At 46.2% G+C, this 24,923-nt stretch overlaps 1 protein-coding gene across 2 annotated transcripts in view; it reads left to right on the forward strand.

Annotated features, from left to right (window-relative positions):
- The window catches only part of FAT2 (FAT atypical cadherin 2), a 70,122-nt gene that overhangs the window by 41,347 nt on the left and 3,852 nt on the right, over positions 1-24,923 (forward strand). For both annotated transcript variants that reach the window (XM_054568146.1, XM_054568147.1), the window contains exons 11-22: positions 850-1,046; positions 1,758-1,911; positions 3,844-4,077; positions 5,351-5,734; positions 7,879-8,093; positions 9,110-9,247; positions 9,838-9,981; positions 10,288-10,485; positions 14,081-14,891; positions 17,725-17,870; positions 21,549-21,990; positions 23,496-23,613. In XM_054568146.1, the coding sequence (XP_054424121.1) occupies positions 850-1,046; positions 1,758-1,911; positions 3,844-4,077; positions 5,351-5,734; positions 7,879-8,093; positions 9,110-9,247; positions 9,838-9,981; positions 10,288-10,485; positions 14,081-14,891; positions 17,725-17,870; positions 21,549-21,990; positions 23,496-23,613 (3,181 nt within the window). The remainder of the gene's footprint in view (positions 1-849; positions 1,047-1,757; positions 1,912-3,843; positions 4,078-5,350; positions 5,735-7,878; positions 8,094-9,109; positions 9,248-9,837; positions 9,982-10,287; positions 10,486-14,080; positions 14,892-17,724; positions 17,871-21,548; positions 21,991-23,495; positions 23,614-24,923) is intronic.

Below are 24,923 nucleotides of genomic sequence, written 5' to 3' on the forward strand. Positions count from 1 at the left end.
AGGGGCCAACATAGTTAATTTTTTTCTCAATGCCCCTTTCTCCCTCTTCTGGGCACCATGTCATCTCATTCCCATACTCATGGTTCCTTTGGCTATCACAGCTGTCTGAAGAGGTCATGAGCCTGAAGTATCAACCAAGAACCATAGACCCCTGGAGGCAGATCCTGCATCAGAGCTGTTTGAAATACGGAGTCCTAAGGAAATAGAATGTTATCATCGTATAGCAGACTCTTAAAAACACAAAAGACTTAAAATCTCCAAATCACAGAATAGTGTCAATATATCATCAACTCTTAGAATAGTTGAATCTTAGAACTCTGGAATCTTGGAATCTCAGAAATCCATCTTCCCTACTGAGTCAAGGAAAGATGACCCAGAAGCAAGCCTAGTAATCATCTGACCCTCCACTTAGTCTATGTCTTCGGTTGTAAAATAAAACCTCAGAGAATTCAATTAGTATTGCTGATAGTGATAGATTCCCCTCTGTTACTGTTGAACATATGCTAGAAGGTTCTTGTATAGAAGGAAAATTTGCTTCTCTTTAACTTCCTCCAATTCCTTCCAAAGCACACGCACACACAAAAGAAACCTGCTCTCAGCCACATATTTTGGAGTGGTACTTCTTGAACTAATAATTCTATTCAACAGGTGGCCGTTGAAGTCAGACAACATGGTTATGTTTCATGATAGCAAATAACTGACTTAATGTGGAATTGTGGGTCCCTAGTTAAGAGAGGAAATTTTTTTCTTTCCCAGTAATTCTAAGTGTCAGATGGGCAGCTGCCTGTAGCACAAAGCATGGTTCATTTCCATTGCTCAGCTTCTGGAATCTCTGTCTCATGTTTTTAGAGGGAGACCCCTTGGGCCAGTTTGGCATCAGCCAAGTTGGAGATGAATGGAAGATTTTCTCAAGGAAAACCCTGGACCGTGAGCACATGGCCAAGTACTTGCTCCAAATCACAGCTTCTGATGGCAAGTTCCAGGCTTCGGTCATTGTGGAGGTCTTTGTCCTGGACATCAATGATAACAGCCCTCAGTGCTCACAGGTGAGAGCCTGGTGAGGGGTCAGGTGGGAGTGGAAGCAAGGAAGCTGGAACAAAGGGCAAGAGAAAGGAGAGGGACTCAGGGGACCATCTCTGAGGATGGCCATCACTGACCACACCTGCCTTTGCTTCTCCTCAGGTAGCCTCAAACTAATGCCTTGGACAGGGAGCATTCTAGATAATTCCTTGGCTTCCCCACAGAGATGTCATCAAGCTCTTTAGGACCCATGGTCCATACCTCTCCCCCTACACTCCCTAGAAAGGGTCACTTTTATGCAAAACATATCCTGAAATAAATTAACTTCTTCATTCTCCAAACACAATCTGCCATGCTGAGTGGCAAGTCTTTCCACAGATCAGCTTGTTAGCATGGATCATTATTATCAAATACGTCCACAGAAACCTGCGGCCCTGAGACACCCTGCACTGCCACCCATGCTCATTTATGCATATCTGCACGTCTGCATGGGTAATACAGACCAACACAGACGACCTCCTCCAGCTTATACATATTCACAAGCATGCAGACAAGGCAGTTACATTCCCTAAGGGCCTCATGTGAATTACCCTAAATTTCCCATGGGGTGTGTGTGTGTATGTCCAACTGTCCCCTCCAATCTCTCTCTCTGCATGTGTCTCTCTTTTTGTCACTCTGCCTCTCTAGATCTGAGTGTATCTCCCATGATTTCCCTCTTCTTTGTCTTCCATCTCCAGCTTCTCTATACCGGCAAAGTCAGTGAAGATATAGCTCCAGGACACTTTATTTTGAAAGTTTCTGCAACAGACTTGGACTCTGATACCAATGCTCAGATCACATATACTCTGCATGGTCCCGGAGCAGATGAATTTAAACTAGACCCTCATACAGGTGGGTTTTCTGAGCTACAAGGTTGAGCTATTTATTTACTCAATACCAAGTGTCCAGTACTGCGATAAGCTCCTTGGGGAAAGAAACAGGAATTAACTTAACCATCCCTCTATCTACTCAGCATACACATATTGGCACAATGTGCCAAGCATTGCACTAGATTTTGGAGCTATAACCAATAGACTAATAAGACAAAATTGGGTCTTTGTAATCTCATAGGAAAGGCAGTCATTGAATCAGTGGTTTAAAATGTGCTGAGTTAAGAAGAATGTGGGCTTTTAAGGGAAGTTTTGGTAGGAGAACTTGACATAGGCTTGGAACTATGATTAAGTAAAAGCTCCTGAAGAAAGGCCGTTTTACATGAGACTTGAGGACACATAGGAGTTAGCTGGGTTAAAGGAGTAATAAGTAGAAACAAACAGACAAGGGAGAAGAATTTATACAAGGACCTAGTTCTCTAAAAGAGCGTACACATCAGGACCTGAGAAAAGGCCAGAAACTGGTGCACAGAAGGGGAGAGAAAGGGTGAAGGATGAGACCCTCAGGATAGGGAGGCCAAATCCCACCTTTAGAGCCATTGAAGGATTTAGGCAGGTGAGTGCCAAGGTCAAAGGCATGATGTCAAGATGTGTATGCTGCAGTTAGGGATAAAACCTATATTGTAAGGATCAGAGATAAATATGTGAAAGCCTAGCCCAGGTCTGGCACATAATAAGGGTTCAATAGATGTGGTTGCCATTGTCATTATCATTAGTTAGGGGACAAAGCGGAGAGCAGGAAGCAGGAAGTCCTGCAGGACAGACCGTGAACACCTGGGAGAGGCTGGGCTGTGGGAGTCTGGTGGAGAGGACAGGGTGGGGGCCGGCCTGCCTCCCTTGGAAGAGCAGGTTGAAGAGGCGGGATCCCTGTCCTGTTCCTGCCGGGGAGGGTGTGGGGATGGGCAGCACAGAAGGGCCCGGTCATAGAAGGCCAGCTGCCAACGCTTGGCTGGGAACCAGTAGCCTTGGAGATTCCTGAGCAGGGAGGTGGCAGGTGAGAGTGGTGTCCCAGGAAGCTGTCCGAATAGACAGGAGCCAACATTGTCCTTCCTGACTCCCATTGGGTATGCTGAGTCACCCCAGGTGGGTTACCTGATCTCCTTCTGCTGTTGTTTGTTCAGCTGCAAGATGATCAGTGGAGTTAAAAAAAAAAAGAGGGCGGTTTTTCTGAATGTGGGAATAATACATGTTTATTGTACAAAAATTCAAACAATGTAAGTATATATTATGCAGAAATTGGAAAGACAACATAATAACCAGCCCCCCACCAAATAAGCCCTCTTGGTGTATATTTTATCATACTGGTTTTCCATACATCTCCCAAATTTCTATACAGAATACTATATTTTGACTTGCTTTTTTACATATAACAGTATCTTGGAGAAATCAGCAAGGCAGTATGCAAAGCTCTATAATAATTCCTTTTTGGTTACACAGTGTTTACTGTGTGGCTAAATCATTATGTATTTAGCCAGTCTTTTTTTGAAAAAATATATAGGGTATTTTCAGTATGTTGCTATTAAAAACAATATCTTTATTGGGTTGATCATTCTATAGGATATATTCCTAGAAGTGAAATTGTGGGCCAAAGGATAAACACATTTTATGTGTTGTTAGAAATTATCTAGTTGCCCTTTAAAAATGTTGTGCCTCTTTATAGCTTGTTGGTTTGAATGTCAAATTGGTGATTTGTTGGTGGAGTGTGTTTGGGGGAATTAGGGAAGTGAGCGGGTATGGGGGGAGGGGATACAGGCTGAACTTTCCTAAACATACATACGCAGGACAGATTTCTTTCCTCTGGGAGAAAACCCTGTCTTGCATAGACATCTAGAAGGCATGTGCTGGGGTTACATTCCCCCAGAGAAAGCTCACTTGCTGTCATTTCTATGGCCAGGGGTACTGACCACGCTCACAGCCCTAGACCGAGAGAGGAAGGATGTGTACAGCCTTGTTGCCAAAGCAACGGATGGAGGAGGCCAATCCTGCCAGGCAGATGTGACCCTCTACGTGGAGGACGTGAATGACAATGCCCCCCGCTTCTTCCCCAGTCACTGTGCTGTGGCTGTCTTTGACAACACCACAATTAAGACCCCTGTGGCAGTGGTACTGGCTCGGGATCCAGACCAGGGTAAGAAGGAGAAGGCTTGGAAGCCCTTTGCTCTTGCAGCCACCTTGGTCCAGGGTTTGGCTGTGAGCGCTGCTCTGGGGCTGGTAAGGACGGCACCTCCTCACTGAGTCTACAGACACTTACAAGTGGAAAATGTGTCTCCACAAACTGCACACCTCAGTACTATGTGACAAAAGATCTGGGCAACGTTTTAGAGGCCAGTACAGGGCATTTCAGCCTCATTGCTTCTCACTGCCACTTAGACCTGGAACCCTTTCAGTCCTGCCATTTAACCCCAAGGGCATTTTGAAGGCAAACATTTAATCTGAAATACACCAATTAGAATTACTCAACTCTGATTAATTTGCCATAAGAAAGGAATTTCGGACACAAATTCCATTAAGCCTACTAAATTCCTTGATCAATTTTCTACATGATAAGGTGGAATCTTTTTCAATATTTTACATTTTAATTTTAATGATATTATTTTCATTAGGATTACTTCTTTTCCTTTAAAAATGTACAAGGCAAATTGGATTCATCCAGGAGTATTGTTCCATATTGTGCCAACTATAGCTTCTGCCATCAAATGTTTTATTGTGGTTATACACAAACACATGCATATATATAATGTCACCTATGTGTGTGTGTGGGTGTCCAATTTTCTTGAGTCAAATTTTATAATTGAGTCAGGGTAAAAAATGCCCTTGGGTCAAAGTAGCCAGATAAGCATAGGATATGATAATGATAATAATAAAAATGGGATCAAAACAACCTCTTTTGTTTGACCCTAGCAAAGTTAATTTAAGACTTCCTAAAAGAAGTGAGTTTTAGCTTGGCAATCAAGGAAGTGAGAGATTTTGGAGGGAAGCAGGGGTTCCAGGGAGGGCACATAGTGCAAACACAGCCAAAGGCTACAAGGCCCTGTACATGCTCAGTTGGCCAGTGCTTGCTCGCCTCCAGAGACAGGAAGCTCCCTACTTCCTAGGCAGCCCCTTCCTTCCATGGCGCCTGAGATAATTATCAAGTGCTACCTATTTGGAGTTGACCATCATCGGTCTTGGTCCTGCCCTCTGCAGCCACACAGACCTCCTGGACCCTTGCCCATGGCAGCCCCTCCAACACTAGGAGGTGGGTACTGTCTGCTTCAGCCCCAACCTTCCCTTTCAGGGCAGAGGAGCCCTATTGCCTTCAGTCACATGTTTCCATTCCTACCACCCTGCAATAGGACACATCCTCTGACCTTGCACCTGTTTATCAGTAACCCTTCAAACGCCTTTGGTCTCCCCCGCAGGCACCAATGCCCAGGTGGTTTACTCCCTGACGGACTCTGCCGAAGGCCACTTTTCCATTGAAGCCACCACCGGCGTGATCCGGCTGGAGAAGCCCCTGCGGGTCAGGCCGCAGGCAGCACTGCAGCTCACCGTCCGTGCCTCTGACCTGGGCACCCCGGTCCCGCTGTCCACACTGGGCACTGTCACGGTGTCCGTGGTGGGCCTCGAAGATTACCTGCCCCTGTTCCTGAACACGGAGCACAGTGTGCAGGTGCCCGAGGACGTCCCGCTTGGCACAGAGGTGCTGCAGCTGGCCACCCTCACCCGCCCGGGTTCGGAGAAGACCGGCTACCGCATGGTCAGCGGGAATGAGCAGGGCAGGTTCCGCCTGGACGCCCGCACAGGTGAGAGCGCCTGTGGTAGCCCCCGCCCCCGGTCCTGGGAAGCCCTGGATTCCTCACATAAGGGCATACCTGCTACATGAACCCCTCCTGGGCCGACCTCCTCTGGCTCTTTCTTCACTCTGCATATCTCCCAGTACCAGGTCCTTTCTGCACCCTGGGGCCAGCTTATATGGGATCACCTCTTATTCTCCCACATCCCCACCCACTGTCCTCCTACAGTTTGCAGCTTCAAGGTTTCAGCTCAGACCCAGCCCTAGGAGGCTGAGGCCACCTCCATTCTTGGCTGCAGAGGTAGAAGTACTTACTGCAACGTGGCGCTTAAGGTGTATATTATATACACCCAGGACAAGGCTGCCTCTTCCCTTCTGAAGCCCTCCCCGAATACCCTGGCACCCCTGAGTTTCCCCTTATTCTGATGAAGACAGAGAATTAGGAAACGATCTCTCTTAGAGACTTGCTCCTAGCCACAGAAGAGTCTAGGTCAGACTCACAGAACCTCCTGGAAGGGCCCGCGAGGCTCCTCAGGTCAGACCATGCCCCGGCAGAGTCCTCCCCATACCACCCCTGCAATAATGCCGTCTGCCTCCTACAGCAGCCACCTGATTGTTGAGCAAGACTTTTTCAAAGTCTGTATTATGAAGACTTTAAACTAATAAAAAATAGAAACCAGTGTAAACTGCCTGTTCCCATCCTCCAGCTTCAGGGATTATGAACACAGACCAGTCTGGTTTCATCTTCACCAGCCACCCTCCCACATCCACCCACTGCTGAGTTACTGTAAAGTGAATCCCAGACATCATAGTTTGTGTAGAAATACTTTACTGTGTATCTCTAAATGATAAGAATTCCCTTTATAGCTATAGCCACAATACCATTATGACACCTAATTCCTTAATGTTGTCTAACACTTAGCCAGGTAATTTTTCAAATTATCTTATAAATCTCTTTTTGAAGTTGCTTTGTCTGTCAGCATCCCCCAAATGTCCACATATGGCATTTGGTTTATATGCAATATCTTAAGTTTCTTTTACTCTCTAATGTTTTCCTCTTGCCATTTATTTAATGAAAAAACTTGGGTCATGTGTTAGTCAGAATTTTTTTTATATTTTGGATTGGCCAGCTATATCTTTATGATGTAAATATATAACATATCCCTCTAGCCCTTATATGTCTTATAAATGGCACTTGGATCAAAGACCTTGATCAGGTTCAAGCTCGATTTTTTTGGTAACAATGCTTCGTAGACTATGAACTATGAACTATGAACTATGTTGGGCTCTCCTTTGCACCAGGTCAGGAGGCTAATTGGTTCTTTTTGATTGATCGTGGGCTCAGTTGTCAGCCTGATTCATCCAATATAGAGTTCTTCATCAGCTCCTCTTCTGATGGTTTTAGCAGGCTTTGATGATTATTTCCTAGACATATTATTTCATTTGGAGCTGCAAAATGGTGATTTTCTAATCCTATCATCTCTTATTCATTTACAAACTGGGATTCTTTTGCAAAGAAGAGTTTCCCACCATTAACTATTTGGTTATCCAGGAATGGCAGGAAAAATCCTTCTTCTTTTCTTTTCCAGTTTTCAGAATAATAAATCTATGCCTTAATGATTTGCTGAACAACTTTGGGTATTACAAAACTTAATAATTTAACTTCTGTCATTTACTAGCTGAATGTATTTGGGCAGGTCACTTCCATGTGGGGAACATCAGTTGACTCACCTACAAAACGGGAATCCCTTTGTTATGCTCCATGGGGTTATTATAGATCTAGTAATAGGTAGATTTAATATTATAGATTTAATGAGATATCAATGAGGTCTCAATGAAATAGTAAAGAAATAAATGATGAAAACACTGCTGTGGAGAATAATAATAAGGAAAATGAGAAGAGATGGGGGAAGGTAATGAGGCAGGGTAATGATGAGGGTAAAGATGGAGATGAAGGAAGGGATGGTGGAGGAGACGATAAAGGAGCTGATGGAGGATAGGAAGGAGGTGATGAAGGAGGTGATGGAGGAGGTGATGGAGGAGATCTATGCCTCCTAACCCGATTGAGCTGCCTCTCCCAGCATTTGGCTCAAGGCCTCTCAGCCCTCTGCCATTGTGGCCCCAACAGCCTCAATGCTCCTCTTTTTTCTTCAGGGATCCTGTACATCAACAGGAGCCTGGACTTTGAAACAAGTCCCAAGTACTTCCTGTCCATCGAGTGCAGCCGGAAAGGTTCTTCCTCCCTCAGCGACATGACCACAATCGTGGTCAACGTCACTGATATCAACGAACACCGCCCCCGATTCTCCCAAGATCTGTACAGCACAAGGGTCTTAGAGAATGCCATCGTGGGTGACACGGTGCTCACGGTAAGGATCTGCAATTTTCCTGTTTGGGGGACATGGACCCTGTGTTGGATTCTTATCTGTCTTTCCCCAAGTCATCTGTGAGCATGATTGAGCTTATCAATTAATACGCTACAGACTTGACTCTGACTTGTAGCCATTTGGCCAAACTGTCTCTCATGACAAAATATCTCAGGGACATGTTCGATGGGATCTAAATTAGGTGCTGATAGAATGGGTCATGGGAAAGGGCCCAGAAGACAACTAGAGGCTCCAAAGACTAAGAAAGGCCTGGTCACAATGCATGACGTGGAATGTTATTGTGGGAGAGGAGGAAAAGAGGGGATAGAAAATAACACCTCTTTGCATTTAAACATGTAGTTGCCCCCAGCTGCATGGAGTGAAATTCTGTATGGCCATATTCAAGGTTCTCCATGACCCTCCTTATTCTGCCTTCTAGTCTTATCTCTCTCCACTCCCTGACATGCACCCTATGCTCCAGTCACACAGGAAGATGTGCTTTTCCCCAAACATCCCCTCTACTTTCACACCTCTGGGCTCACACTGTTTCTTCTGTTTGGAATGTGGACTCCCCTCCCAGAAGCGATCCTTACCCTTCAAGTCTTCATGAATCCTTTTCTAGTCTCCCTAGCTGGAATTTACTACTGCATTTTCTCTGCTGGTCAGCTTTCTAAAGCTGATCATACTTTGCCCCCAAATTAGAATTATCCATAAAATTACATGTTAAGCCTTTTGTGGGCATATTCATTTTGCCACCATTCCTCACTCCTAGCACAGAACCTAGCACCCTGTCAGCATGGGTCAATGAGTAAAGGAATTAATGAATGGATAAATGAATGAACCATGGCATGCTGAAGTCCTTACTAGGATATAAATAAGGAGATTCCTTTGGCAAGATGACTGTGATCCACTTATTGGGAAGGAGACATGTCTGTGCTCCCTAAACTCCCACAGGCCAAGATTCCTTTCAGGTCCCTCTTGCCCCCTCAATTCACAACCATCACCCCGCTCTGCTGCAGGTGTCTGCTACTGACGAAGATGGACCCCTAAATAATGCCATCACCTACAGCCTGGTAGGAGGGAACGAGCTTGGGCATTTTACCATCCACCCCAAGAAGGGGGAGCTACAGGTGGCCAAGGCCTTGGATTGGGAACAGGTGAGTCATGTGGGAGGGGCCCAATCTGAGCTCATCAAAGCAGAACATAGCTCTGCTACAGGTCAGGAGAATGAGTCCTAGTTAATGCCCCATTCTGACACTTCTCCAGGCTCTCCCCACTTGTTTTCTCTGTGGGGACTCTATGGTCTGTGAGGCCAGAGGCAGGAGAGGGACTGAGTGACCTTCAATTTTCCCAGGAGGAGCTCAGGCCAACTTCTCACCATTGACCAGGAATCATTAATTAGATCATTATAACACGTTATCATTTACTGAGCACCTGCGCTGTGCCAGGAACTTTGCTAAGTGCTTTACATTCATTATGCCATTTGGTCCTTAAAAGAATCCTAGGATGTGGGTCCTGATATCATCCTCACAGAAGTTTGATCACTCTCCCAAGGTCTCACAGCTAGTAAATGGATGAACTGGAAAACAAACCTATTTTTGCCAGACTCCCAAACCTGGGCCCTAAAATGCCAGGGTTGGCCAATGGGGGTAGGCAAAAGGGAGTGTCTCTTGTTTTTCTGAAAATATTAGTGGGTGGAATTGAGTGGTCTCACTGCTAACTCTCCACTGGGTGTATTGCTATATAGACTTCTAGCTATTCCCTGAGGCTCCGAGCCACAGACAGCGGGCGGCCTCCACTGCATGAGGACATAGACGTCACCATCCAAGTGGTTGATGTCAATGATAACCCACCGAGATTCTTCCAGCTCAACTACAGCACCTCTGTTCAGGTACGCTTCGCCTTCCAAAGGCACCCTGAACCCATTCTGCCCTCATTTCCCTCCCAGAGGAGGGTGCGCACCACTGGTACCAGTCTATCCCAACAGTGGCTGTGGCCTTGCACTGGTCTAGGTTGACAAAGTCAACAACTAACTCACAGGCAGGAAGACTGAATGAATGACAGCTCAAGGGGAAGACATGACCTGGGAGCAGCCAGAGTGCCGAGGACTCATCCGAGGAAAGGGGATCCAGAAAGATGTAAGACAAAGAACTGGGACTCATTTTGCAATTTGATCTTCTGTCACTTTTGGTCTCAGGAGAACTGCCCCATCGGCAGCAAAGTCCTGCAGCTGATCCTGAGTGACCCAGACTCCCCAGAGAATGGCCCCCCCTACTCCTTTCAAATCACCAAGGGGAATGACGGTTCTGCCTTCCGAGTGACCCCAGATGGATGGCTGGTGACCACTGCGTACCTGAGCAGGAGAGTCCAGGAATGGTATCAGCTTCAGGTCAAGGTGAGAGCTCTGTTGGGCCGGTGATGGTGACCATGGAGACAGTAAATGTGCTGGCAAAAGCACTACAAGTCCTTCAGTTATTAGAAAAAACAATGTACAAAGCTCTTACTATGAGCCAGGCACTGGCTAAACTTGCATCATTGCATTAAATCCTCACAACATGCTTTAGGACAGGTACAGTTATCACCCCCACTTTGTAGATGTGATAACTGACGCACGCAGAGATTAAGTGACTGACTCAGAATAATACTATTCTACTAGTAAGTAGCAGAGGTGGATTGCTTCAAACCTAAATACTCTGACCTCAGAAACTGAGCTCTTCATTTCTGCCCTGTTCCCAAGCTGAACACCCTCCACCTGGCTCTGCCTCCTTAAGGTTGGTCAGGACAGCTCTCTGAACCTCAGGCCTTGTTAAAGACTCACCCCAGAGAATTGGTGTGGGGTCTTGTATAGGGGATTATGGTGGTATTGTTATAGATTGTATGAGAATTGCTCAGTGACAGTGGCCAAAATGATGGTCAGATGTTTCTCTCTCAATTCACTCTCTGCCAAATCCCTTTCCTAAACCTCAAGTCTAGTGGACCCTGCTAGTCTGTGAACTTCTCCGGGCTCAGGATGATATATTCATCCATTCAGCCAGCCAGCTAGTCATTCATTCATTCAGTATTTCAACAAATATTAATTGAGTACCTATCATACACTGAACCGTATGCCAGCTTCTAGTAAGAAAGCAGGGGAAAGAAGGGAATGGTTCCTGCCCTCATGGGCTTTTGATTCTAATTATGTAGATAACCCAATAAATAAATGAAACAAGAAAGTAATGAGAGGTTCTTAAGGCACAGAGGAGAGACATATTCAAAGGGTGGCTGCGCTCATGAAAAGGGGGCATTTTGAGCTGAAACTTGAGGAGCCAACCAGGTAAAAAGTGGATGGAAGAGTCTCACAGGCAGGAAGAACAAGATGAGCCACAGCCCTGAGCTGGAAAAGAACTGGCAGTGACCTGAGGTGTGGCAAATATGTTCAGAGCATAGTGAGCAATGGTGGGAATAAGCCTGAAGAGACGAGCGGGACAGATCATAGAGGCCTCATAGCCTGAGTGACTGTATTATTTGAAGTCCAAGCTGTGATGCTTTTGAGAATGGGAAAGGCACTAAAAATAGTTAATTGGTGATAACTGATCCACAACAAATGAAAATAAGGATTGTCCTGGGCAAAGAAGGAAGTATAGTCATCCTAAGCATAAGCTGTGGCAATGCCTTTGGATTCTAATCTAAGTGCACTGAGAAGTGGTGAAGAGTCTCAAAAAAGGCAGTGACCCTTCTTGCGTTCTCAGAAGGCTCCTTTCTGAAGCTCTAGAAAGAGCAAATGAAGGGGGCAAGAGCGGTTGAGGGATAATACTGAGAAGTTATCCAAACTAGAGACAGTCATGCTGAGACCTTGAGATGATGGTGAAGATGCAAGAAGTGGGTAGATTTGGGACAAGTTCACATGGAAATAAACATGAGTTGGTGATGGACTGGATATGAGGAAATAGAGAAAACAGAAGAATCAGGGGTGAGTTCCACATTCCTGGCTCCAGTGAACACTGGGTCGTTTGGCCATATATGAGACTGGAGAAACTGGAGCAGGGACTGGGAGAAGTACACATCTGTGGAGTAAAACGAGGGCTCCGTTTTGCACATGTCCCTTTTCAGGTGTCCTTGAGACATCTAAGTGGATGTGTGCAATAGGTAGTTGGAACTGGGAGTCTGTAGATCAGAGGACAAGTGTGGGCTGATGTAAAGGAAGCTCAAAGCCGAGGGCATGGATGTGACTGCCTAGGGAGAGACTAGACAGAACAGCTTCCTGGCCTCTGTATCTTGGCCCCGACAATTTCTCAGTAACTATTGGCAACAACACCCTTTCTTTGATTTGTCCTGCATTTCCACTCCCGTTCACTGGGAGGCACTACAAGCCAACAACGAAACAGGCTATGGACACAGGTAGGCGTTCATTTGCTGCTCTGGCCTTACAGGCTGTATGAGTTTGGGCAAGTTACTTCATCTCTTTGAGCCTCAGTTATATCTTTTGTAAAATGAGAGACTTCATGGCATTTATCTCATAAGAAACTGTGATCATGCATTTCAAGTACATAGTTTGTACTGTTAATGTTAGTTTTATATTATACTTAGTAGTAACAGTAATTATTATTGTTGTTATTGATATTTCATCAGTGTTATGCACAGTTCCCAGCAGGAGGTATAATTTTACAGCCTGCTCACTCACTTAAAGCACTGGAACGCACGGGAACAAGGTATTAGGTACAGGGAAAATTGAAGATCCTTGTTGATAATTGATAAAGCGATAATGTCACCGAGGAGATGAAGAAAAACTTCATCCTTGCTAAGTCTGGGCAGAAAGTTGCAGGGACAGTTTGGTAAAATGTGAAAGAAAAATTAATTTTTACAGCCCTCACCAGAGGACATGCTTACTGATTTTAGAGAGAGGGGAAGGGAGGGGGAGAAAGAGGGAAAGAAACATTGACATAAGAGAGAAACATTCATCATTTGCCTTCTCATATAAGCCCCGATCAGGGACCGAACCTGCAACCTAGGCATGTGCCCTGACCAGGGATGGAACCCGGCAACCTTTCAGTTTACAGGACGATGCTCCAACAAACTGAGCTACACCAGCCAGGGCAGAAAATGCAATTTTATTTACATTATTTTCCTTGCTTAAATGAGGTTATGTCCCTGTCTTGCTTAAAACCACCAGTGGCCTTCCATGGCTCTGACATAAAATGCGACCTTGTGCTCCTCTGCCCTCACCTCCAGTCCTCTGCCCTGCCCACTGCCCAGCAACAGTGGCCCCTTTCTGTTTTGCTAAGCACACCACGTTCTTTCCCACCTGAGAGCTGTTCCCTGCCTGTTACCTCTGTCCTCACCTCTTCTCACCCCTCAGGACTCAGCTCAAGTGTTACCTCCTCCAAGACACGTCCTCTCCCACCTGCTCTAAGTTAGCTCTTTCGATCTTCAGATGTCTCTGTCACTTTGCTCCAATTATTTCCTCCATAGCACTTTATCCAAGTCTGACATCCTCTGGTTTTTTAGCAACTTATTGTCTCTTTTCTCCTGATCACAGCAGAGGGCCTGGCCCATAGAAAGCACTCAATAAATATTGTTAGCTGAACTGAAGGAGAAATGCTTGCCTCTACCCCAACACAAATCACAGGGTAAAGGGAATCCCAAAGAGAACCCCCCGAGGCTGACAGGGACCCTGAAGGACACACACTGGAATCACTCGGAGACCTTCGATAACTCACTTAGGGAAAGAGAGAATGAGAGAAGTTCAAGAGGAAGGGGGCCAGATCACACCTGGAGGGACGTAGCAAGAGGCTCCAAGAGATGTCAAATGAGGAAATGGAGCCCAGTTTACTGGGTGATGCGGGATATAACTCCCTCGACAAAATCTTCAGTACTTCTGGAGTTATTGTGTTATTTCTCAAATGTGACAACATGCTGAGCCTGCCCTCCAGCAGAGACACGTGACTGCCCAAGGAGGTCAGCCTTGTCTGGGCCACAGTCCCATGGTAACACGGTGCCCGTCTTGCCCACAGGTGTCAGACAGCGGCGTCCCTCCCCTTTCGTCTTCCACATCTGTCAGAGTCCATGTCACGGAACAGAGCCACTACCCACCCTCCGCCCTCCCACTGGAGATCTTCATCACCATCAGGGAGCAGGAGTTCCAGGGTGGCATGGTGGGCAAAATCCACGCCACAGACCGAGACCCACAGGACACGCTGACCTACAGCCTGGCGGGAGAGGAGACCCTACGCAGGCGCTTCTCGGTGGGTGCGTCCGACGGCAAGATTATTGCTGCCCAGGGGCTGCCTCATGGCCACTTCGCATTCACTGTCACAGTCAGTGATGGGACCTTCACAACCACTGCTGGGGTCCACGTCCATGTGTGGCACCTGGGGCCGGAGGCTCTGCAGCAGAGCATGTGGATGGGCTTCCACCAGCTCACCCCGGAGGAGCTGGTGAGTGACCACTGGCGGAACCTGCAGAGGTTCCTCAGCAACAAGCTGGACATCAAACGAGCCAACATCCACCTGGCCAGCCTTCAGCCTGCCGAGGCCACAGCTGGGGTGGACGTGCTTCTGGTCTTTGAGGGGCATTCCGGGACCTTCCATGAGCTGCAGGAGCTGGCAACCGTCATCACTCACTCAGCCAAGGAGATGGAGCACTCTGTGGGGATTCAGATGAGGTCAGCCATGCCTGTGGTGCCCTGCCAGGGGCCCAGCTGCCAGGGTCAAATCTGCCAAGAGACAGTGCACCTGGACCCCAGGGTCGGGCCCACATACAGCACAGCCAGGCTCAGCATCCTAACCCCGCGGCACCGCCTGGAGAGGAACTGCTCCTGCAATGGTGAGGAATGGGCCTTCCCCAGGGCAGCCAGCACGGGAGGGGCTCAGCCAGCTTGACTCTAGGGATGGAGATCCCAGGGAGGGTCTGTGGGGTAGTGAGAGGGAAGTTTTAACAGGGCTAAAGGCCAGGGACCGCCACTATGAGGCCGGTGTGGCCTCATGAAATCTGGTCACAGAACAGCACCCTATTCCTGGCCACTTTTTGGGATTTTGAAAATAATGGTAAGAATACAAGAGGCAGTTTAGCATCATAGCTAAGAGCAGAGACTCTGGCATCAAGTTGTCAGGGTTCAAATCTCAGCTCTGCCACTTGCTAGCTACGTGACCTTAGGAAAAGTACTTAAACTCGCTGTGCCTTTAAGCTGTTGTAGAGATTGAGTATTAAATACTTGCTTAGAAAAGGGCCTGACATAGAAAGTGGCCAATAAACAACAGTTCACAATACTACCACTATATTACTATAGCCTGGTGATTATGATTTGAAGATTTAAACTAGACGGCTTATATTCAAGCCCCAGCTCTATCACTTATTAGCTGTGTGACTTTGGGGGTTTATTAAAATCCTCTGAGCTTTAGTTTCTCATCCATAAAATAATGAAAGTATTCTCACCTGCCTCTGTGAGTTGGTTTGAGGAGTAAATTACTTACTGGATATAAAAGCATTTTACCCCCTTGCTGGCCCATAATAAGCAACCCATCAGTGGTGGCTGTCATTCACAAGGTAGCAGTTACTGCTCTGAGGACTCTGCTATATTCCAGGCTCTGTGTATATGTCACCTAAACTCTTTGTCACCACCACACTACAAAGCAGGATAATAGCTCCATCTACAGCTGAAACTTAAATATGGGGATTGTATTATATTGGTTTGCCTGAAACTGCATAGCCTCCAGTGAAGGGCTGGTTATTCACATACCTGTGCATCCCACTCTAAAGCCTGAGCTCTTTGCCCAACTCTTTAGAAACTCAGTTTTCTGATAGGATTCACACCAGCGCCACTGGTGTAAAAACCAACGCACTTGAGCATTGGCAAAAAGAGAACGACCTTGCCTCACCATCGCCCCCTGCCTGGCATGTCCTATCTGCTCTAGGTCCACGTGGTCTGCATAAAAGAAATTCTCAGATTTGTGGATTTTCTCAGGGCCCACTGGATTTAGGCTGGGTGAGCGACTCTTCAGGGGGGAGGTTCCCTTCTTGTGTCTCTTGCCCCAGAGTGGGTTGCAGGGGAAGCTGTGATGCTGAAGATTCTCTCTTGACCATCTGGATGGGACAAAAGAGGTTCTAAAATTAAAGATTGTATAAATCACCCAGGGAGTGTGTTTCTAAACAGACCTGCTCCTGGGTGTCACCTCCAGAGTTTTTTATTCAGAAAGTCTTGGGTGAGGCCTGGAATTGGCATTTTTAACCAGCACCTCAGTCTGAAGCAGGTGGTCCAAGGGCTGCACTTTAAGAAATACTAGATGGGCTGGCTCACAGATCACCAGAATCACTTGGAAAGAAGTTTATTTGTTTTTTAATTTTAGGGGAATATGACATATAGAAATATCCATGTGTCGTAAGTGCACAGATCAACAAGCTTCCACAAACCAAGTATATCAGTGTAATAAGAGCCTAGATGAGGGATCAGAACATGACCAGCATCTCAGAAACCTCCCACGAGCCTCCCTTGGCCTCTCTTCCAGTCACTACACTCATCCCAGGGGGAGTTCTAAAATACAGATTCCCACATGCCACCAGAACTACTGCGTCATACTCTCTGAGGGTAGAGCCTGGCATTCTGTATTTTTAAAGACTCTCCAGTTGATTTTGACATCCAGCCCGGTTTGGGAATTCCTCACGTAGATCACCTTCAATATTTCATCCAATAATGAGCTACTGCAATGGAATGGCCAGTGTCAGAGAGGACTAGACCTATGGGATGACAGCCTTTTAGGATTTTATAATCCCTCATGCCTTAGGCTTTCTTGTTCTTCCTTTTCCTTTTGGCCTTCAACAATCCCTCTTCTCCAGGTCTCAGGGCCAATACTTTCTCCTGACAACTATACACTTATTCACAGGGACTTAATATCTGAACTCACTTCTGAGAAGGGTGGATTTTTTAAAATCGCAGGATGGCAGTGCTTAATATAACACAGCATTTCCCAAAGGGGGAGTTCCACAGAATGCTATTTGCAAGGACTACAAATAGGTGGTCTACATAAGAGGGTCCTGTGGTCAAGTAACCTTGAGAAACTCAGATGCAGGTGAAGTTCCAGACTCCCTGTGCAACTGAGTATCAGCAATTCTGCAGGGGTTCAAGTATGCAGGACTTTACAGAAATTTTGGACACATGATCTTTCACGCCCTTCATCACAGAGTGTCTCTTGGCCCCCTCGGTAGCCTTTTATTTGGGAAGCGTTTAACCCAAATTGTTACACTCCTAATAATGGAGTTATTTTGAGGCAAAAGGACCCCATGTGGTGTTCCTGAAATCACACACGTATGCAAAATCCTCTCCAATTCTACTTCATTCTTCCTCAAGTGAGGTCAGAAATAACATGGAAACAATGTAGGACAGAAATTTTGATTTCCACACACTTGATTACATATATGGCTTGATTCCCATAGTTTCTCACTATGGCAAGGCAAGGGTCCCTGGGGCCAAAGGTGGGTGTGTGGGGTGACAGCCGATGTCTAGCTGTGTGACCTTAAACAAGTAACCCTCCAGCTTCATTTCTTCACCTATAAAGTGAGCCATGACTCTGCTTGCCACCCAAGGGTTGAATGAGACAGTCAATTCAAAGGCTATGTGGGGACCATTTCATATGGAGGTGACACCACTGGTTGCTTTTCACAGGTACTGCCGCAAGGTTCAGCGGTCAGAGCTTCGGGCGGTACCGTCTCCCAGAGACTCAGAACTGGCACATCCGTTTCAGTCTGAAAACGCTCCAGTCACAGGCCGTTCTCCTGTTCAGCAATGGGACAGTGGGTATCTCCCTGAAGGTAAGGTCCTCCCAGCTGAGAGATATCACTGGAACGTGCCAGGCTGGGGAGGTGGGGGCAGCATGAACATGACCAAGAAGGCTGATTTCTGCAAAGAAATCCCTGCATGGTTTTCAGGAATGTTGGGTCTTGGCTATTGGGTCAAGACATGAGACCTTCCACTCATGGTGGCCAAAGCCATCCCACCTAAAGAGATACGTCCAAGTACAACAACAGAGGTCGGGCTGTTCTATGGGATAAGAGAGAGTCTCTGAAGATAAGAAGAGAGATGGGTGGGGCCACCTAGCCCTGGTGCTTTTACCACTTTTGCTGAGTAATAGAACAGCATTTCCCAAGAGGGGGAGGCTGGCTAGCAGCGGGTTGCTCAAGATGACAAACCCGGCATTACATTACATGGGAGAAAAATGAATTTCCTTTCTAATGGTCTTTCAATCCTTCTGATTATGTCATTTAGAAAGTATCAGTTTACCCTCCTCATGTTAACACCTCTGGCACCCATGTCAATCTCTCACTTTGACAAAGAGAAACAGACTTTGGCTAGAATTTAATTCAGTCAATAAATATTTATTGAGCATCTACTAAGCGACAGGCATGGTTCTAGGTGTTTGGGTCTCATCAGTAAATAAGAGGAAAAACCCCTCTTACTTTTGTCCTACAGGGAAGACTGACAATAACCATAATCAATCAGAAAATTATAGAGTTTGTCCAAGTGTGACAAATGCTTTAGGTTAAAAGAAAAAGGAAAAGTTACGGGAATTCAGGAGCCTGGGGAGTTGCAATTTTAAATAAGGTGGTCAGAGAAGGCTTCGTTAAGGTGATAACTGAACAGTAATTTGAAGAGGGTAAGGGAGTTAGCTTAGACATCTACATGCAGAGGGAATAGTAATTGGCAGGAGATTCCTTAGCATGTTTAAGGAATCCAGAGGTCTGTACGGTTTGATTGAAGTGAGCGCGGGGGACAGGAGTGGTAGGAGTTGAGGTCAGAGATATAATGAAAAGGGTGCAGATCAATAAAGGTCTCATAGGCCATTTAAGGACTTTGGCTTTTATTCCTAGCATCAGAAGGTTTTGAGAAGAAGATTAACATACACAAAAAGGGTACTCCTGGCTACTGTGCTAAGAATAGGCCTTGAAAGAACAAAGAAAGAAGCAGAGAGACCCAGCCAAAAAGCAACAATGCAGATGAGAGATGATGGTGGTTTAGATCAGGGTAATTGCAGTGGAACTAAGAAGAAGAGGTCAGATTCTGAATAGATTTTGAAGGTAAAACCAACAGGATTTCCTGATGAATTGAATGAGGGCTGGGAGGAAAAGCAAGGAGTAAGATTTTTGGCCTGAGTAACTAACTAGAAGACATAGAGTTGCCACCAACAGACTTGGGGAAGAATATGGGTAAAGCAGGTTTGGTGAGAAGACCTGGAGTTCAGTTTTGGACATGTAAGTTTGAAATGTCTATTAGACCTCCAAGTGGAGCTGGATAAATAAGTCTAGTGTTTGTGAGAAACGTCTGGACTAGAGATGAAGATCACCAAGGAGCGGAGATTAGTAAGTGAGCAAACCAAGTATTTATTCCTGAGACACTCAAACAATGAGATGTTGGGGAAAGAGGAGGATCCAACACAGGAGACTGAAAAGGAACAACCAATGATGGTGGAGGAAAAGCAAGAGAGTATTGTGTCCGGGAAGCCAAATGAAGAACATATATGAAGAAGGAAGTAGTGAGTGATCAGCTGGGTGATATGCTGCTGAGAAGTCAACTAAGATGGGAAGTGATGTTAACCACTGGATTTGGCAACAGAGGTCATTGAATACCCTGACGCCAGTGGTTTCAGTGTTGTGGTGGGTGATGGTGGGATCTTGCTGCAAAGTGAAGCAAAGAAAGAAGTGATATTTGGCAAGAGAAGTGGGTTCAAATTAACTTTTTAAAAATAATATTAGGGCAATAATGTTTGTATGACAACTGCGATGACCCAGCAGAGAATGAACAAAGATGTAGGAGAAAGGAGAGCCAGTGGAATCTTGTCCTTGAGGAAATAAGTTGGGGGAGGGGGGAGGGGGAATGTAGTACATGAATGGAGAGATTGGCTTTCACCAAGGTGGACAAATGTGATTGTGAGAGTGTCTGCAAGTTCCCATCTGATTGCTAAGAGCGAGGATGGGGAGGGAGGCATTCGAGGTCTGAGGGGAGAGGAGTTGTGAAAATCATCATCTGGGAGAGAAAATGGTCTAAGGAAGATAGAACAATTGTTGATCAGCACGAAGGGCTCACTGGAGACTCATGGTCATGAAATTAAAAGGAGACCCATAAGTAAGGCTGTGTGTTTCTCCACAGCCATGTTGGCTCCATGATGCTCATACAGAATAGGGAGAGAGTTGAGATTTACCAGATTTGTGGGTTTGCCAAGTGAGTTCGACCAAATAAGAGAGGGGTGGGAATTTGGCTAATGAGTTTAAGCTGGATGAGGAGAGCAGTGAGGACACTGCTGAGGAGGCATGAGCCAGTGAAAAGATGGTGAAATCAATGGATTGCCATCCTGGGAGAAGTCAAAGGAGTGATTTAAAGACAATGTTTTGAGTTGTACTTATATTTTTCTCTTTACTCTATAATAGCAAGTTTTCTTTTTAAGTAAATAATGATATAGGTAGTACTGAATCAGGAAGGCGGTGTACAAAGGGCTAACTCCTGAAGACAATGGGTTGTATTGTCAAATTTCACCTAGAGAAAGCTTGACCTAGCCTACAGAGACCAGAAAAAGATTTGACCACAAGCAGTCCCACTTCTTAGGGAGTGGTGAACTAAAATGTTGCAACCCAATGGTTCTCAGACTTTTTGATTTCAGGACTTTTTACTTCTTAAAAATGATTGAAGATCCTAAGGAAGTTTTGTTTATATGAGTTATATATATTTATCAACACTTTCAGTATTAGAAATTAAAACTGACAAATGTTAAAATCTTTGTTAATTCATTTAAAAATAAGAAAGCCATTACATAGTCACATAAAGCCATAATTTTATGAAAAATAATTATACTTTCCAAAATAAAAAAAAAAGAGGCATTGTTTTACATTTTAAAAAATCTCTCTGATGTCAGGCCTAATAAAAGACAGCTGGCTTTTCATATCTACTTCTGCCTTCATCTGCTGTGATAAATCTCCACTGTATGTGTGTATGAGAATGAGAGTAGAAAAGGCAAATAATGTCTTAGGTCTATTATGAAAATAGTTTCCCCTTGGAGATCCCCTGAGTAGATTTTAAAGACACACTTCAAGAACTGCTGAACTGTTGAATAAGGGAGTAGGAATGAGGGGAGGTTTTGGTATCCTTGAAGGGCAATGGTCAGGAATGTAGAACACTGGAGAGGCCTGTGAAGAAGAGTCCAAGAGACAGCAAGGCATCTCTGGGCCTCAGTTTCCTCATCTGTGAAATGCAGAGGTCATCCCTGCCCAAGCCATCTCATGGAGTGCAGTGAAGGCCAAATAAAACCATAGACAGAAGAGTACTTTGAGGGCTTTTATTCTCTACAAACACAATATCTAAAACAGCCTTGAAAATCACCAAATACTACATTTCCCACCCATGAAAATACAACCCACATCCTTTGCACTGACAGCCCATGAGCAGGGCTTTTTATGAAGACTTCTTGGCTTTGCTGATGGCCTTCTGGGTTTTCTTTGCAGCTGGTCGATGGCGTGCTCCAGCTGGAATATCGCTGCCCAGGTGGTTTCTATGCAAATCTTTCCTCCTCGCTCCACATGAATGACCAAGAGTGGCACTCCATTCTGGTGAAGGAGACGGACACCTCCGTTCGCCTGCTGGTTGACAGCTCAGGCAGCGGCTCCCTTGTGCTCCCAGAGAACTGCCAGGGCCTGAGGCCTGAAGGAGACCTCTTTCTCGGTGGCCTTGTCCTCTCTCACTCTCCCCGAAATGTCTCCCAGGGCTTTGAAGGCTGTCTGGATGCAGTTATGATCAATGGAGAGGCACTGGAGCTGCTGGCCCACAGCAAGAAGGCGGCAGGCTTGCTGGAGAGGCAGGCCCTCACCCAGTGCTGCTTCCACAGCAAAGGCTGCAGCCAGAACCCATGTCTCAATGGTGGGACGTGCTCACAGGCTCACGGGACAGGTAAGGGAGTAGGGGTCACACCAAGGCTTATCCCAGAAGGCTCTTCAGAAGACCGTGGCATGCTGGGCTAGCAATTATATGTCACTATAGAGTTTACAAAGCACATTCTTTCATCACAGCCCCATGAGGGAGAGAGGAAGGGAGGGAGGAGGGAAAAGAGCCATTGACAGCTCCATTTTACAGCCCAGGAAACTGCTGGGCTATGTGAGGAAGCCCAGAAAGGTAAAGGAGCTGGCCGTGAGTGAGAGAGGCCTGCTCTGGGTCCAGATCTCAGAGAACACTCCGCCTCCTGATTCCAAATGCCCCTCTCTTTTCCATTCTGCCTGGTGTGTAAGGGGATGAGATCTGCTAGGTCTACACTTAGGGAAGCCAGGAGTCTTAATTCTCACTAAGTCTGTCTTTCTACTTTTTTTGGATGGAGGAAGGGTGTGAATGGGCACCTCTGGTGTAGAAGGTTGCATTCATCACAAATTTCAGTGTCATCACTACTCTGTCCTCACTCTGACTCAGGCCCCTGTCATCTCTCCCTTCTTCTACTACACCAGCCACCTCCCTTCTCCTCCTTCTCTCCCTCCACCTGCATCTTCTGGGAGGGCACTTTATATTAAAAGACTGGTCTTTATACAGTGCAGCTCTGAGCACGTCACCTGTCAGCATGGATCCTTGCAGTGTCTTCCCCCTGCTGTTCAGATAGAGTCCCAATTCCCAATTCCTGCATATGGCTCATAGCTCCGATGCCCTGGCCCCTCCCCTCTCCCAGCCCTGCAGCTCCCTCTCCCTCCTTTTCCAGTAGGTTCCCCCACCCTGGCATCATTTTAATTCCTGGGACTTGCCACAGCCCCTCCCCCCTAAGCCTTTACACATGTTCTCCCCTCTGCCTGAAACACCTTCCTCTTTGTCCCTCTATCTTCTCACCAGACTAATTTTTACTCATCCTTCAGGTCTCAACTGAAGGATTGCTTGCTCCAGGAAACCTGCCCCAACACTTCCCTTCAATAAAACTCATTTTTATGATAATCATTAATATACTGATATTATATATAACTGTGCAGATTTGCTAAATTTGCCATTTACTAAGTTGTGTGGCCTTAACAAATGCCATGCATTCTCTGTGCTTCATTTCCTCACCTGCCATCCACTTGTATGGGTCCCCTGATGAGGATGTTAACAGTAAACAATCTTGGAGTTGTCATGAAGCTCAAATAAGCTCCTCCATAAAGATTCTCACTGAGAATAAGTGTTGTCTGGGTAAAGGAGGAGGATATATGTTACTCTTTAGATGCCTGTTGTCTACAGGACTGTAAGCTGTTTGAGGGCCATGATCAAGTCTTCTTGTCCAGTGGAGTACCAACGCCTAACATGGCATCTGGCACTCAATAAATAAATGTGAACACACGTATCTGCAAACATGCTGATGTCTCCCCTCCATCCTGGAGGGCCCCTCAGCCTGGGCTGCCTGACTGCTAGGCCAGTGCACTCTCTCACCTCCTCTCTCTCTCTCCCAGGCTATGTCTGCAAGTGTTCCACAGAGTTCTTTGGGGAACACTGTGAACAAAGGGAGAACTGCACTTTGACAACCTGCCTGAAAGATGGAACTTGCACCTCCTCCCCTGAAGGAAGCAGGTAAGCACAGGAGAGGCTGCATGCCATTGGCTCCTTGCCCTGGGTTTGGCAGCATCAGGGAATGAGCTCCGCACTCTGAACTCTGGAAAGGCCAATGGGAGGCAAGTGCCTCAGGATGCGGCTTCTCAGCCTTTTCCACGGGTCAAGGCTTCTCCCTCTGACGACCTGCATCAGAACACTCTGGGAGAGGCCAGTGCTTGTTAATAAGACATTTCCCAAGTCCTTTTCTGCACCTACTGAATCAGATTCACCAGGCTGGGGCCCAGGAATCTGCATTTCTAACCAGCTCCTTGAGCCATTCTGATTTTTTATAAAGTCTGAAAATAGCTAAAGTTTTTAGTCTTTTGCTCTAGAATGTGACTTCCCGGAAAGTGACCTGGGACAATGACCACTTGGTATAGGCATTGCTATGGGTCGTGAACCCCACTGCAAGCTACCTGTGCCTCATATTATGCTGGCCTGAGGGTGGGGGTGGGTGGGTACAGGGGTTGCAAGAGAAGGCAAATCATCTAAGAATCCTAGAGATCAAGAGGTTTTGGCAATTATCTGGTTTTATTGGCTCCCCAGCTTTAAAAAGTCATGAGGGAGACTGGTGAAAAAGATATATTCCTGGACCCACCAATTTGGAATCTCCAAGGAATGATGCCTGGGATTCTGTTTTGGTTTTTGTTTGGTTTTTTTGTTGTTGTTGTTTTTTACAAATTCCCAAGGGAGCCCTTTGCTGTCAGCCTGTGCCTAAGAGAGCTAATGATGTAGTCCACCCACTCATTTTACAGATGGGGAAACTGAGGCACAGAGAAGGAAATGGCTTACCCAAGATTCCTCTGTGTGTTTATGACCCAAGTCCTCTTTCTCAGCGACTGGCACTTCTGGCCCCACTTCACTTACTGCTCTGCAGTACGCAATGCTCTCCATTTGGTGGATGTGCTGGGAGGACACTCCTTGGCTGAAAGCAGTGCTTGCATTTTAAAAGAGGAACTCGGGGAGGACAACGTTACACCCCAAAGGGCAAACTGTTGGTGGTGAAATTTCAGGCACTGGGAGATGTTTTAGACTCAAATGGAATGGAGCAGTTTTTTCAAAAGTGGATAAAGCTGGCCACAGAAGTCTCCTAAGAGCCGCATACCATGGGACCCTAAGATGAAGGTGGCCTGAGAGGTCGTGTAGTTCCAGGGGCTCTCTCTGAAAAAGCGGACCAATATGAGGTCTGTGCAGAGCCATGCTGGGTCCCTGTGACCTGCTGGTGATGTCGGGTCATTATTGTTGGATGACTGCTAACTTGCATCTGGGACCCTGACATTATAGCTAGA

The sequence above is a fragment of the Pteronotus mesoamericanus genome, unplaced genomic scaffold (assembly GCF_021234165.1).
Source record: "Pteronotus mesoamericanus isolate MK-2021 breed Mesoamerican mustached bat unplaced genomic scaffold, CSHL_Meso_final contig_2, whole genome shotgun sequence".
Classification (NCBI taxonomy): domain Eukaryota; kingdom Metazoa; phylum Chordata; class Mammalia; order Chiroptera; family Mormoopidae; genus Pteronotus; species Pteronotus mesoamericanus.